This window comes from Dryobates pubescens, chromosome 3 (genome assembly GCF_014839835.1).
Source record: "Dryobates pubescens isolate bDryPub1 chromosome 3, bDryPub1.pri, whole genome shotgun sequence".
In the NCBI taxonomy this organism is placed as follows: Eukaryota; Metazoa; Chordata; class Aves; order Piciformes; family Picidae; genus Dryobates; species Dryobates pubescens.
The window spans coordinates 7,898,951-7,915,477 of NC_071614.1; the positions used below are offsets into that span (position 1 = coordinate 7,898,951).

The 16,527-nt window shown below is 42.8% G+C and overlaps 1 protein-coding gene across 3 annotated transcripts in view; it reads right to left on the bottom strand.

Moving 5' to 3' along the window:
- The window catches only part of ASXL3 (ASXL transcriptional regulator 3), a 113,797-nt gene extending 100,321 nt beyond the window's left edge, over positions 1–13,476 (bottom strand). Inside the window, exon 1 of one of the 3 annotated variants that reach the window (XM_054179638.1) lies at positions 13,396–13,476. Coding sequence is in view for 1 of the 3 variants with exons in the window: in XM_054179637.1 (XP_054035612.1) it covers positions 13,396–13,449 (54 nt within the window). In the remaining 2 variants the exon portion in view is untranslated. Of the gene's footprint in view, positions 1–12,789; positions 12,901–13,395 lie in introns of those variants that run through there. The other 2 variants (XM_054179637.1, XM_054179640.1) reach the window with 2 other exon arrangements.
- Positions 13,477–16,527: the final 3,051 nt, after the last annotated feature.

Genomic DNA, 16,527 nt, shown 5'->3' on the forward strand with positions numbered 1-16,527 from the left:
AATGATGAACAAAAGTTCTGTTAAAGAGGGAAGAACTATTTTTTTCCCCCAAAATGGAGTGCCTGTATTTTCTTAACCTCTCCTTTTTCTGGGTACTGATAACCATGCCAAGATAGGTAAACTTCAATCTTTGATATAAAAGCACTTTTTTTTCCTGTTAAAGCCAGCAATTCTTTACCATTGGTTTAGATCAAATAGAACAGGTTATTAAAAAGCTCTCACTACAAAGCATTATCTTTATCTAGGCTTCTCAAGTATTGACTTAAACGTTTTTATCAAGCTGTTAATCACAACCACACATAACATGATCAGCAACTGAGACCGGCCCTGACAGTGAGACCAGCCAGGTAACAGGGCAACATTATGGCAGGAAAGATGTATCATGAAAGCTAAGGACATTTCTTATTGATGGTAAGTGGAGAGGAGAGAAAAATCAATGGGTCCTCATCAGAACAACTGTCTACCAGCTGGAGGCTGATTCCCCTTAGAGATTGAAACCAATAGGAGCAATCACTTGGCATTGGGAAACAAATTCAATAGGACCTCCAGCCTATGAAGAAGAAAGGTGAACTATGGCTTCACAACTGGAGCTCATAAGGAGACAAAATGCTGATTGTTACACGAACAGTTTGTAATCAGATCTCAAAGCAAAATACAGAACATGTCTTACCCCCTGTGGGAGGAAACCTGAAAATATTCAGGATAATCTGCAATTGTTCTGGAAGCTCCAAACTCTTAAACCTGCTTGAAGGCATTGCTCTGGGCTACACAACTGGCTGACTGCTCCAACTCAAACTGGACAAGCACTGACCAAGTTTTACACTGAGAAATGGCCACCAACCACACACATTATGCAACTACCATCACTGAACTCCAGAATGACAATGAAGTAACTGGTCAACAGAGGGGAGTCACAGAGGACTTGATAAAGAAATACAAATGCAGAGATGACTCGTAAAGCCAGGCTTCCTGCTCAAGACAAGCTCTTATTTTTAAGGGTCCTTAATATTGCAGCATACTTCTCACCTTAAAACCTCTCACTGTACATTGAATAGATTCAGCTGTTACCTGTCAGGATGGTAACTATAACCCAAAATATAGGAAATGGGGAGAGAATGTAAAACACATTTCTTACACAGTACATTCAAGTCATGGGTTTTATTCTTTTTCTGAGAGCACCAATATATATAGATATGAGGATCTGAGTTTTCCCAAAGTCATATCTCCTCAGCAAATGTAGTAGTAAAACTGTCAGCTGCTAGGAAATGGTAGTGGCAAATAAATTCAGTTTAGGCACATCATTTTACATCTAATGTTTCAGAAGTTTTAGCTATATCTTCCATTTCCCTCAAAAACAAAACAAAAAAAACCCCAACAGCTAGCAATACATGAACAGAAAAATGACAACTGCTTTACAGAAAACTCACACTGCTTCTGCTTGGCTTTCCAGTGTAACCACAGAACTTACACTGTACCCCTGGAATAATGAGAATCAGTAATGAGATTAGCCGTACAGTTTGAATGCAGGGAATGCAGTCTTCCTTTAACTGTGCCAGACAATCTCATCCTAAGACATACAATTATATTTAGGAGGATTACATGCTGTGTCCTCTGAGATTAAAACAAACATAAACCAAGGTGCCAGAATCACGACAGGAAAACTACCTTAATCTCGTATTTAAGCATCACATCAGACATATTTGGGGATTCTTTTTGCTGCTCTAGAAGTAACCTAGGCAAGATAATTTAAAACCAATTCTGAAAATTCCAACAGGAGATCTTACAACCAAATGGATGAGAGAGTATTTCAGAAGACAGATTGGCCTTTTCAATTATTTCAGCGGGAATACTTATAATTTCAACAACACCCCTTTGGCTGAGACAGCCCATAATGGAAGTTGTTCTAACAACAAACAGAATGCAACATAATCAAAACATGGTACTTTATTTCCAAGACAAAGGCCCCATCTTTTACAGAAGAGAGAAGATAGAATTTTTTCCCCCTTGATGTTTCATTGTGATCCTTATACTCCCAAAGTGAGAAAAATCCAAACCTCACAGATGAAGGTTTGGGGACCTTGGCTGGTAGCTAATTAAGTGGAATGGTAGCAAAATAAGGAAATGAAATGCAATTTTATCCCAGAAATCAGAAGCATTTTTTCCCCCTCATGTCTTAGACTGTCATAGATACTTTTTTCTCCCTTCAGTATACTAGCTATTCTCCTTCTCACTGGTACAAGAACATCTCCATCTCTACACCACTGCTTCCCAATGCGGCACGACCATTTTTCTCTCCAGGATGACATCAGTATCACCCAGGCACACACTCTTTTCACCACATGACATGCCAACAGACATAAACCCAGTTTCATTCTCTTCAACTAATCCCAGAAAATGTATGCAAGTACTAAAAGCAATAAGCTTCACAACTATTCTGTACGCATGTAGCACTTAAACCTTCATTTTTTTTCAGAACAGTAATCCTCAGAATGCTTTCCCCAGACCCCTTCCCTCCCCCTCCACACCCATATTTTTCTGTAAAATTAACTCCAACATTTAACAGCACTTTAACTAACACAGGAAGCTTCTTTCTGTCACAGCTCTAAGAATGCTGATAACAGCAAACAGGTGCAGGGACTCTGAATAATTTTTTTTAAACCTCTCATTCTTTTTGCAGCTCTTTCAGAAGCGTATCCCACCACCATGCATATGTAACAACCTCAGTCATCTAGGCAGCCACTTCTGTGGATCTGGCTCAGAATGAAGATAGGAGCATTATTTTACTTTATTTAACACCACTTTAAATAGCTTGAAACATTCTCCTACAGCTCAGACGTTAATATAATGAGTTAGCACATGCAAATTACAGTATGAAACAGAGTCTGTCCTCATTAAGGACAGTTACAACTGACTACACAGAGACTTTTTTGTTTTGTTTTCTTAATTTAATGGAAGTGTTAAAAGATTTGGAGAATTACAGTAAGATGAGAATGTTTTGATAATGTGTCAAACAGTCTATCTCCAAGTAAAGCAGGCAACCCTGCGGATTAATGGAGACAGGAGTGTTCTCTTCTTCCAACAATTATTTCGTTAGACATTAATCCTCACAAAATTCCCAGAATGAAATAAAATTAAGTCCAACTTAGGCCAAACTAATTTCACAGATAAAGATATCTTAGATTTTAATATTATTTTGGGGGTGGTGGTGTTGGCTGTTTTTTTCTGAAGAGAGTGAAAGACAAGACAATGGTTTTTTCTGATCCAACTTCCAAAATCCATTAAAAAATACTCCTGATCAACTACTTCAACTCTACTACTCCAAATCATTTTCTAGTTTCCCATCTTCTACTGAAGTTTTCAATCCAGTGCACAGATCAGCTGAAAGACTGAGTCCATGAAATACAACAGCTCAATGGCTGACACTGACTTTATCTACAAAACCTTGCACTTTGCTGACTTCTCTTACTGCTTATCTCTTGCTTTGGATCCTTCAGCCAGTTGAGCATCTGTTCTCTTCTCCCACATTTACCATCTCTTTCATTGGAAACCTCCTCAGATGGCCCTATGAGTTCTTTCCTCAGATGGCCCTGAGTTCTGTAGTCTTCTTCTCAAGTGCTGCCACTGCCATGGGCTTGAGGCTAAATTAACTATCCACAATGCCTGCAGTAAACATCCAACATTTACTGTGAAGGGCTGATCAGAGCACAGGTACCAAGACGCTCCAGTGGAGGTACTTGGGAAATGCAATAATCATCAGCACTGCATGCATATAACACACAGTGACTTTATGGCCAAAATGACAAATATCTTGTGAAGCCACAGCCCTCTACTTCTTAAGTACTGCTAGAACCTGGTGGAACACCCTTGTTGGAACAGCGAGAACAGGAAAGATACTTCTTCATTCAGTAACTGCAGCGCTCAAGCAAGTTTAAAGCGCTAATTCCGTTTTCTTCCAGTATCTGTTCTTTGGAGGTTCATTTTGTGCTCTAGAAACCATATTAACAGACTTAGTACTAAGAACAAGGAGCATCAGTCCAACCCAAAGATAAAGGGTTGGTGATCATTGACAAGTTCCACTCAGATTCTTCTCAATCCAAAAGCAATAAGGGAAACTGATAGTGAGTCAGTTGATCCCTGAAAACTCATTAGAGGAACAGCATTTTAGCATGGAGAATTTGATTTGCAGGATGAAACAACCACACAGCTGGACCAGCCCAAGAGCCAGGAGCAGCGTTCATTTCTTGCCATTGCTGTCTACCCAAGAGATGCCAGGGCTTGTTATGGGCAGACCAAATGTCCCAAGCATGTAGACTTGTTACTGTGATTCTCCCAGTCAGTCTCAAAGGGCTGTAATCCAATACTTGACATATATAGAGTGAGAGAGATAAAATTTGGGCTGCTAAGAAGAGAGTTTGAAGGATCACGTGAAAATATGCAATCCCTATTCTGTCCTCCCATCAAATATTTCCTACTGGGATTCCTGGCAAAAAAAGCACTTCAGCTATTGTCCAGGAGGCCATTGCTGGACTGTGATCTATATTGAAAGTCTCCAGCTGCACAGATGAACTGGGCAGGGTGAAGTAAATCATCACAAGAATCTCCACCAATTCTTTTTAAAGATTAGTTGCCTTGTAAAAGACAGCTCATGCTCCATGCTACTGCTTCACCTTCCTTTTCTACAGTCTGCTCTGATGCACTCAAGCTCTTGCTGAACTGTCCAGCTCTTCTGCTGACATGTGCTTAATAGACAGGAGATGTTTAATAATGCAACACAACTTGACAGCACAGCATCCCGGGAACAGGACAAAAAGAAGACAAACAACCTGTTTGACAAGGATTGCCAATGCAGCAAAACTGGCTACACAGATTTTTCTTATTCTTGAACAGAAAAAAAATAGAATCATTTCAAACCAAGAGACCTCAGTACAAGAACAATCCAGGGAAATGCTTAATAGTCCTTGATATCTCCAGGAAAGTACACACTGGAGCCATGGGTCATCTCCAAACCAGTAACTGAAAAGTATTAACACATCTTCTGAGAAACCTTTTTGAAAATGTCTTCAAATGAGATTTCCTGAGCTTATTCCACAGCCTAGACAGTGAGCCCAAGTAAGTGATTCTACTTCTTTTTCCCTTTTTAAAATAGAAGATGAATGCTAGCAAGATGTCTCAAAAACCTGCATTATAAATGAAACAAATTATTTGATAAATTAGAATGCATTAAGCACTGCTGCTCTAACTACAAACCTGCTGCAGCATCTCTACATCAAACTGCCAAAAAAAAATCCAGACACCAAACCCAAAAAAGCCTCAAAGAAAAAAAAAAAAAAAAAAAAAAGCACAGCACCAGCTCATTCCCACTAAATGGCTACAGAATTCTCAATCTGTACAAGAAAATGGATGTTTTCTGTCTCGTCACTGTCGGGAAAAGCAAACACATAACAGTGCATTTGAATTCTAAATCACATCCATTGGACAGCTTTTCATAATCATTTACTTTTCCCAGTTACCCCACCAACATTAATTTCTGTATCCCAAAGTAACTCAAGATACAGTGCTCAAGATGCAGGATGATGATCTCTAAAGTTGAACCTCTACAATCAGTGGGAAGAGTCTCAACATCACATGCTTGCCCAGACCAATCTATGTATATAGGAGGACAAGCTTTAATGTAATGCATGACTGCTAAATAAATTACCTTCTGATGCTCAGAAGTAATGAACTATGATCTAGGACATGATCTGGAATGTCTTCTACAGAGAACTTTCACCCAGTCCTCTTAATGAGTCTGTGAATGTACCTGACAATTCCAGAACAACAGACTGAACTGTAGCAAATGATGCTGGACAGACACTAAATGCTACACTACAAAATAAATCTTCTCAGATATCTGAGGTACAGGATGCCACACCAGACTTGGAACCTGCAATGTAACAGCTGGATCCCATATGTTAAAAACCTCATCTAAAACATCCTCCAGCATTGATAAAAGCTGCACACCAGGGTCTACAGACCTTCTCCTGCTGAGCTCAAGCCATTAAAGAAAGCTGAACTCTTGACATTCAAAAGATGAAAACATCAGTTCAGGTTCCTGCTCCAATGTCAGAAACCAGAGTTTGCTTAGACCAAAGTGAATGGTGTTGCTCTAGATCACTCCAACACTAAGGGCAGTCCCCAACCCCAATCAGTGCACTGCACCAGAGAGGCTCTTTGCAGAAGGTATGCACTGTGAGACAGCTTATTAATTGTCCTGATACCCACGACATCTGTGCTGAAGTATGATAGTCATGAGTGGATATAGTTAGGTATATTTACATATTTAGGTCTGCTTAGGGTATGATAGTCAGAAAGACATAGTTCATTCTTTCAAACCAAGATTAGCTGCAGGTAAGAAGGTGTTTCTTCATCCCTTTTACATTCCCAGTAGGTACATTCACTCCCAAGAAAGTAACTCAGCAATAGGAAACTAGCAGGACTTTGCAAAGACAGAACAGTCTCAGAGGCCAAATACATCAATGATTTTGGGTTTCTTTGGGGAGAATGATCGTTGCTCAAAGCTCATAAGAGATTAAGTGGACCACCTATGGTCAATCTGTTGTCCTTGAGAAGAATAGGGATTTGCTACCTGAACTAATAGGCTGACCCTCAGGCTGTGCTGCTTAGAACCGGCTCTATTACAAGTTATTGTTCTGCCTTTGCTTTGGAAGAGGCCTGTTCCAGAATGAAAGATACAATAGTTGACTCCTGCAGTCTGTAAGTTCCTCAAAACAAGGATTTGGTTGGTCTCAGCTGGAACCAATGGAATCATAACAAAATACTTTCCACTAACCACATCTTCTCCCATCTCTTGATAGCAGAAAAGGAGGCCACTATTTAGTGATTGCTATTTACAGGGAACAGCAATATCATCAACATCACACCAAGGAAAAGGGAAAACATTTTGAGGCTTACACCATTTTAAACACCCCCTCTACTCTAAAGCCAAGAGGTCAAGTTTAGCTAATGACTCTCCAAGTGACTGTAACTTGATGATCACAATACGAAGAACAAAAAAAGGCTGCAGGAGGAATTACAGCGAGTTTGGCTGCTGGACATGAAGACCTGGACCAGGCTATGATGCTGCAACAACACCGCTGGATGCAGGGAACTGCTGAACCAGGCTAGCAAATGAAAAGCAGACTAGCAGCTTAGCCCCCTACCCAGGGTGGGTAGGGCCTTGGGTGTGGTTAGCAGAAAGCATTTCATGATTCCATCTGTTCCACACACAATTGACCAAATCATATTTGTGAGAAATTAGTCAACTGCTGGAAGAAGAAAAAAAAGACCAGTTATTTCAACAGAAGTATGTGGTGTGACAGAAAAGTATTGGTTCTTCCACAAGGAAAGGCAAGCCAGAAGCCACTGGAAACATTCAGTGTACAACTGAGTATTGAATCATACCTTAAGGCACCAAGAAGACCTTCACATTGTTGACCAATGCTCATCTTCAGGATCCTGTAAGGGTTTTCTCCTATTACTGTGCTTTGATAGAAGTAATAGGACATTACTGAAAACAGATCTCATTCCTCACTTAATGTCCTGCCTTCTTAAAGGTTTGTGACATCAAGTGTAAGAGGGAAGTCTCAAGAGTTAGAATCTCATTCTTCTCAATCTGCTGTAGAAGAATGCAACAGGTGAGCTCAACCAGATCATATTTATATTTTATCTGTAGAAGAGCTTTTAAAATGTTTTTTAAAAATTGTAATACACTAATTTCTGTATGATTTCATACTGCCAAAATAAAATATTGACACCTGAAACACAACCACAGAAGGTTACAAAAAAAAATCCTGAATGTGCAGGTTCAACCTTGCCTAACAAGTGCAAAAATTACTTTGAATAAAACCCATTGGAGGAAACCCTAGAGCAAACCAAAATAAAATGCAGCTCTTCAAAGCATCATTGATTGTGGATCAAAGGGAAAGGCCATCAAAATTTCCCCAGCCACAGTGTTTCTGCATGTCTGAAAGAGAATTAACTCAGAACAAATATGGAAATAATAGTAGGTCTCTGTTAAGCCAGCAACAAAGAAATCCTTAATACCATAAAACAAAGTTATGTCAAATCTCCTATTTTTAAAGCTACAAGAAGCTCATTTCACACAATGCTTTAAAATTTTATTTATAGCAACAAAAGCAAAGACTTAAGATAAAAGTCAAAGGGATTATCATCAAGGGTCTAGCCACACAGAAGTTAACTCTTCTAATTTTTTGTTTCATTTGTGGTCTGCAAGTATGAAGATGTAATGAAAAAAATACTTCATACTGCTACACGATCTGTTTCAACTACATTATCTCAGCAGACCAGATGAAGCAGCAATCAGCTTGTGGACAGCCAGCCACATAAAACAGTAATGTGCAAGCTAACAGTTCCAACCAGCTTTTGTTGCTTTTTGTGTTTGTTGGGGGTTTTTTTAGCACCAGCTTCCTTAATCAATTAGCATAATTTCCTTAAAGTTCACAGGAAGAAGAGACTAACTTCATTAAGAGTTAAATCTTGTCAGGAGACTAGTGCAAGAAATACAGGAATTAAGGCAGGAATATTATGCACCCAATATACACACAGCACCTGAACCATGAAAACTCTCCACAGCACTGTAAAGCAGTCCTCAGCAACAGAATAAAACCTTTCTTCCAGAATGAAATTTGGAGAAAGCGGAAAAATACTGGAGAGGAGATCCAACACATGAATAACCCAACAAGCACTACTGTTCTCCTTACTGGAATTTTCTTCTGGTTTATTGTCAGCTAGTGGCAGAGACTTAACTGTGTTTCAAAACACCACTTACAGGAAAAAGAGGGCAATAAAAAGGGCAAGCTATTCATAAAGAATCCTTTTAAAATGTTACCATAAACTATCACCCTTCACAGGCAGATGTTCTACACTTCAGACACAGACTGAGCTCTGCATTCCCAAAGAAAGCAAATCCCCTGACTGTTCAGGCCTCTTTCACCTTTCTGAAGCACAAATAACAAAGGATCTTGTTTAGCAGTCAGATGATAAAAGTTGGATCACTGCTACCTACTTAAAACTGTTATCAGTTCTTGTGTGGCAGAGTATCCTTGGGCATATTTTGTTCTCAGTACTTTTCATGCAGCATCTTATGGCATGAAATTATTAAGAGGATGAATTCACTCCTTCAGGATTTTCAGGGACTGCTCGAAAGTCCCTGCGAGTTTGAGAACGGCGGAAACTAAATGGACATGAGCTTTCTCAACTGAAAGAAATCATTACAAATTGCTTAAACTACTCAAATGCTTTAACTTTCCCATTCAATTTTCATGAGTTCCATGTATGACCAGAAAACAACAATACAATTTCATCAAATAAGGATCAACTGGCAGACAGAGGAAAGACAGGATGTCTCCCCTCCTTTCTTTAAAGATTTTCTTTTGTTCTTGTTCTTTTAAGTGTTCTATCTTGGTCTATTAAGACACAAAAAGCAGAAAATTGGTACAGAAACAATGCCCAGGTCATACAAAGCATTACTGCAGTCTGCTGCAAAGTACAATGTGAGTTGACTTACTAGGTCTACATCAAAGATATGCCCTTTAGCAGATTGTAAAGGCAGGTTGCAATTTTGTCTGTAAAAATGCATGTTCTACAAAATGGGTTCTGTAACATGAACTGTGAGTGGTATGCCCCCATTCCACTGATCCTGCACGTGCATTCATTTCTCAGGAATGCTTGTAAGCTGGGCTATGCCTTGCCCTAAGATAAGCAGACTTGCATGAGGAATAAAAGCAGTGTGTCGCAGACAGAAAGACTCAACTCTCTGCAGGAGATATCTTCCACAAAATGCAAGTTCCAATGGAGGGCATGCCAGTGCCTCTCCTGCTGCTGCCTGTATTGCATACACAGGATTTACAGCAAGGGCTGCAAATAACGGGAGTCCTTTCCTGCTTATGTTTTAAAAATTAAGGGAACAGCTTGCAAAAAAACCACTGCATTGCAGGAACTTCAGTTTTCAAAGACCCTTTAGCCAAATAACAAAAAACAGTAAATGCAACACTGAATAACAGTTTGGAGCCTCACCACTGAAGACTTACACATTACAGTGTATTTTAAGACTGTCATGTAATATGTTTTTCTAAAGCACTTCTGCATCTTTCACTGTGAATGTGGGAAATGGAGAGCTGTGTAATGATTTCAGGCTTGAGTCCAGTTTTTGTACACCTTTTATCCATAACTATAACATGCTGCATTATGAGTTTCAATATAGATTGCATATAGAGACATGGCCATATCCATTTCTCTCATAATTACTGTAAGAGACACAGCAATAGAAAGTAAATGAGGCTAAAGTGTAGCCACAGAAGGAAGATGATTTTATGACTATGAAACAGAACTACTACAGAGATGCTGTTGGTACCATAACTGCCTCTCCCACAGATTTCCTGCACAGCTTTGAGTAAGGTACTTAATCATTCTGTGCCTCAGCTCTGCATGGGTAAAGCAGAGGTCAAAATACTTAACTTCATAGGCATGTTTTAAGTATAGAAACATTTGTGTTCAGGAAGCTACTGAGTGTTGCTAATAATAGCTATGCATGTAAAATTGAAACATAACAGAAAAATGTATTTTAGCACTGACTTTGAAAGGTATATAGGAAATGAAGCATGGCACCTCACATGCAACAAAGTAAAATTAAAAATCAGCATCTCAAGTGAGTAAGCCTAAAGTACCTGAGAAACTAGCAGGCAAGTATGTCATTTAAAGTCTAGATCATAAAATCTGGATGTGCACAACAGAGTGAAAAAAAGCAACACCTGCAATGTCATCCCTATCATTTCATACTTTTTAGCACTTCTCTTTGAGAGTCCAATATTGTTGGAATATAAGGGCTTCTGTGGATTTTTGGGGGTTTTTTTACACATAAATAGCCATACATTTGCTGTGTTAATTCAACCTCTTGTTCCTAAAAATAATTCAGCAGTGCACAATTTTACAACATATTGATTTAGGTAACTCATGAGTCAGTTTTTTGTGAGTAGGTATCAATCACTTCATTGTTTACTTGTCGTTGGAAAGAAATTGATTTAATCAAACCTTGCAGTAATACATTATTGATGTATCCAGAGAAAATGAAGTCATAATGAACCATCAGGGTCCTAACATAAAACACTGTAAGGAGTGGTAATTTTGCCTTCAGTCTTTCATTGTGATTTGCAAACACATCACTGTACAAGCTCAGGGCAGGGCTGTAGCTGGTCTGAGCAGTACAACATATCACTCACGTAACAGATTTGGGACAAGTGCTCCATAACTTGGCCACCCCAGGCCAGACAAAACCACACTGCAGACGTTCTACGTCTCTGCAACTTATATACAGCAGTGTATCTCTTTCACTTGATTTTAGCAAATCATGACCCCTCTGGCAGGAGTGTGAGGTGATATGACATCATTAAAGCAAGAGAGTGTTTAGCCCTTTTCCTCAGTGCTGGCTCAGCCTTTGTTCTCCAGAGGCTTTAAACTTTTGCACGCATCGGACCACAGGGGAATAGCAATTTTACTCGATATACAATGTAATTCCTTTATGCACATTACTAGAACAACATACAGCTTATACAGGCAACTGCAATAGACAACTGCAGCAGCATGTGGAGAGACTAGTTAGAATACCAGACTTTTGAATACATGTTGCCAGTTTAAAGCGTGGAGAAACAAGTACTCTAGTAATATCCACTGCCAAAATTATTTGGCAAAGGTGAGTGTTTTACTGCAGTTAAACTTTTGATACAATCATGAGAAATAAGAGGGCAGTAGCAACACTGTATCAGAACATCTTCACTAAAGCTTATTACAAAATGTTGTAGGATGAGCAACCAGCCACATCAGAATTTAGCACTGACCAAGCATAGAAGAACTACCTCAGTACAGCTTACAGAGACATCTATAGGTAGTGACTGCCTAATACTTTATCATTACTTACGTAGGTGAGAGAGGCTGAACTTCCTATGTAGGAACTGATAAAACAAGGTGAAAACATTTCGACAAGAAGCGTGCTTAAAGACTAAACAAGTAATAGTAGTTAGATATCAATACCCTCTGCTGAAAACAGATGCACCCTTAGCACAGACAGATTGTATCAAAGAAGGATTACAGGTAAAGTTTGCGTAGATACAAAAAGCAACATAACCAGCAACCTATCTTCCTAGTTTTGGAATCTTTCTACACAGCAAACTAAAGCTGAACCAGACCCAACTTTGCAATAGAGCCCCATACAAGTGCGTACAACTGTAAATGCTGTAAAGTGCACAACTATTTGTTGTAAAATCCCTAGAACGGAGAGTGCCCAGACATACTCCAGAACCGAAAACCAACACAAACAATGTGCTCCATTACACTCAGCAAACAATCATACGGAATCATGAAAACAGATACAGTAGGGTAAGTGAGACAGTTTCTTAATGAAGCAGGGATGGAATAGGTCTCCGGAGCCACAGCACCTTTCCAGAAGTGGGTTTGATTGCCCTGGGTATTTTTCTGCTCAGTAGGGGAAGCAGAGAGGGTGAAGCGAAATCCCAGGACAGAGTTCTCTCTAACGTACTCGCCCCTCACCCCAGTCCTGTCCGCGCTAAAGGAACGAAATGGCAATTCCCGGATATTTCACTTTTCTCTGGAATTAAAAGCAGAGATTTTCTTGGGATGTCTGATGCATGAACTTGCCGCGATAGAAACAGTTCCTGGGTATTTACATACACACACACATGCAAAAGAAGAAAAGAATCGGCATTTCCTCACACATACACCGAGGAAGGGATGTAGCTATCTCTCCTCTCCAGGCGGGGACCGGAGGAGAGCCGAGCGCTGCCCGTGCCGCCAGCTCGGGCTCACCGGGCTGGGAGCGGAGCGAGCTGCCCGGTACGGCCTGGGGGAAAGCAGCCCCTCACCAAACCCCCCTTCACACAACACACAGGGGCACGCCCCAGCTCCCTCACGCCGGGGCACCCCCGGCCTCTCCTTTCACGCACGAACTCGCACAAGCTCCCTCGCACACACCCTGGCACACGGCATTCGCACCCTCCCGCTCACAAACGCACACTCCCGCACGGGCACCCTTCACACTCACGGGCACTCCTTTACGCTCCCGCACACTCCCTCCTTCTCCTTCTGGCCCAGAGTGCCTCAAACACACTCCCTGTCCCTCATTCTCCCTCTGGCCAGAAGTCCCTTTCGCACACTCCTCCTCACACACGCACGCTTCTCTGTCTCTCCCCCTCCCTTCCTCACTCACACGCACGCTCGCCCCAGCGGCCCCAGCCGCCGGTAACAAAGCGGCGGGCAGCGCGCCGGGCTGGCGGCGGCGGGACGCGCGCAGCGCGCACACACACACAATGCTGCCGCGGCACCTACCAGGCGGGCAGCCTCGGCCCAGGTGCGGTCCTTCTTCTTCCTCTTGTCTTTCATGTTTGCATCTCATTGAGGTGGTTCTTGGGGGGGAGGGGGGCGGGGGAAGGGCGGACCGGGAAGGAGGAGGGGGGGGGGGGGCCCGGAGGGGTTCCGCACGGACAATGATACGGTGACACCGAGCTCTGGAGCCCCCGGGGCGGGGGAGGAGGAGACGGAGGAGGAGAAGGAGGAGGGGAGAGGGGGCCGGGCCGGCTCAGCTCCCCGCAGCAGCGGCGGCGGCACAGCTGACAGCTTGAGGGATGCTCCGCTACGCTCACAACAATGCACTATGACGTCACGCGGGGGAATGGCGCCCGCACCAAACATCCCCGTCGCGAAGCGGCCGCCCGACAGGAGCGCGCCCGTCCCCAAGCCTCGCGAGAGCGGTCACAGCGCCGCTCTGCCCCCGGGTCGGGGAGGGGGTGCGGGGGGCCCGGCGCGGCCAGACCAGAGCTCCCTTGGTGCGGCGGGACTGGAGACACCGTGGCGCGGCCCGGTCTCAGCTCCCGTGGGGGCCGGACTACACCTCCCGTAGTGCAACGCGGCGCGGCGGGGCGTCTCCCCAGGGACGCGGCGCTGTGGGCGCTGCCGGGGCGGGTGAGGCGGCGGCGGGCCGGCGTCGCCGGGTCGCTAGTGTTGGCGCCGCGGTTTGCGGTTGGGGCCCCTCACAGTCTGCCCCCCTTGCAGGCCGCTGCTCTCCCCGGGCGTTCGGTAAAACCCAGACGAAAATCGGGCCCGGCCCTTCCCCGGCGTGAGAGCTCCTCTCTAGAGCTTACTTACGGGTGGGGCAGCCCTCGGCGGGGCCGGGCCGGGTCGATCCAGCTGCGGCGGGCGGCAGGGCGGGCAGTGCTGTGGGGCGCCTGTGGCAGCCGCCGTTCTCCGCCGCCGTTCCCGCTGGTGCACTCCTCGCGTCGTGTCGAGAGCTGGCAGAGCGAGCCCCGGCTAGACGGGTGCCAGCTCGGAGGGATCCCGAGGTAGCGTTCTAACTCCTTTTCGTGTCGGAACAAGAAAGAACATCTTCTTGTGCCAGTGTAAACAAAGGAGTTCATGTGCTAGGCTCATAAAACTGCTGAAGGATGTTTACTTTTATTGGATGACCGAGGATTAAGATACCCACGAAACGCGAAGGATTTAACACACCTTCCTGAGCTTCAGGATATTGGCGTGTGGGGTTTCTCCCTCATTTCCTCCCTTTCCTCAAATATTGAAGTGTATTTAGAGTGCTATTGAAATGTATTTGGCATTTGTCGTGCAGATTGAAACGAGTTAGAAATTATTCAGGCTTTTGTGTATCCCATCTGTTCAGTCCTTGCTCCCTCCTTCATCCTTCTCCCAGCGGCACCTTTCTGCCTTTCTGAACGTTAAACCATGTTTTCCCACAAGTGTACAGTTTACTGGGGAAACAAGCAAAAAAATCACTTCCGTCTACCACAGTGCTCAGGCTGGTTTATCTAGAAAAGGACCGGGGCAGTCCTGAAGGGAGCAGAGGTGGTGACCTGAGATCATTCTCAAAACACTTTAAAATAGAGTGCTCAGATGTGTACGGTGTTCCGGCTGCAGGCGCGACCCACTTTACATCCTCATCTTTGTCTTCTCATTGGAAATGATAGAGGGAAGACAGTCATTCACCATGACACCTTTACAGATGTCATAATTCGTTCCCACTTAATATAAGCCCATGAACAAAACAAAATTATAAAACAGCTGCTGCTGATCCCAGACTTTCGATTCCAGTTTTGATCCTAGGCTTTAGTACTAGTCAGAGGATTTGAATATGGCTCAGAAATGTTCTTGAGAGAAGCATTGTTTCAACTGGAATTACTCAGGTCTGGTGCAGTTAGGTTTGTAAAAATTTTTGCAATCATCCAGTTGTGGCCATGGCTGTATATTGTATTGTTTACTGAATACCTTCTTTGTCACTTTAGGAACTTTTGGAAAGGAAATGCTTGCTATTAGTATCACTTCTTTGTCTGTTTTGCTTCTTTGACTGTTTTCTGCCTTTTACGTCCTTGTCCTACTTCCTTTTTTCTTCCTTTTTTATTTTCTTGCCTTTGGTAACTTTCCATCCCTATCCCATATAGGCTTCATTCACATCTCATACCCCATGCTAGAAGAAATCTGTAGTAATTAAGTACCTCATTAAAACTGCCTTTGAAATACCCTCATTGTTTTTGGTATTGCAACTAGAGGGAAACTAAAAAGCACAGGCAGGTTTATCAGTCACTGCCATCATCAGTGGCTGTTTTAAGACTGAATTAAATGTTCTGCATTAGATCCCCAGATGCTCATCGGCAGGTGAGGGTCCAGTTGTTGATCCAGTTGCTTCACATAACATAAACTGAACTTCCATTATTCTGGAGAGTTCTGGTGTTAAAGCATTGGCTTTGGATAGAGAAGGACATTTGTCAGGTAAAAGCAGCTCAGGGAGCCTCCTAGGCTAATCTGATTTTGTGGGTTTTGCGGGGGGTGATTTGGGTGGTTTCTGCTATTGCCTGCTGCAGCTGGGACCAGACTTTCATTTGGTATTTCTGTGGACACATGGCATAATCTTTTTGATATCACACCCTTTCTATTCATCTGGGGAAGAAAAGGGACAAGTATTTGTGCTGCTGTTTCATTCATTTGCATCATTCCTGCAAAGTCTGGGTGCTTCAAAGTTCCTTCTTTTGTCCACAGGCAAATAGTTGGAAATCATATGGTCACAAAATGGCACTGGCTTTGCTGGAGACAGAAAACTGCTTATGCTGGTTGCTGGATCAGAGCAGAGAGCTGTTGTGCATTTTCGGGGCATCTGTGATTAAAAAAAAATAATAATCTGTTCTCCTGACATAATTTTTTTTTCTGCAATAAATGTAGCTGTATCCAGTAAAGATTGCCAGCACGCTCAGAAACCAAATGACTTAACAGGGCAGTAGTGCACTGCTGCTTTAAAGGAGTTAAAAATCATCTTTAAGTCTAGAAGCACAGCTGAAAAAGGTCAAGTGCAGCTTCTGGAAGAAAGCATTTCCTATCGATTATAGATAGCATTTACTGCATGCATTGGACCCAGCACTACAAGAGATCATAACCATTGCATCTCTAACTGAACTGGCAATA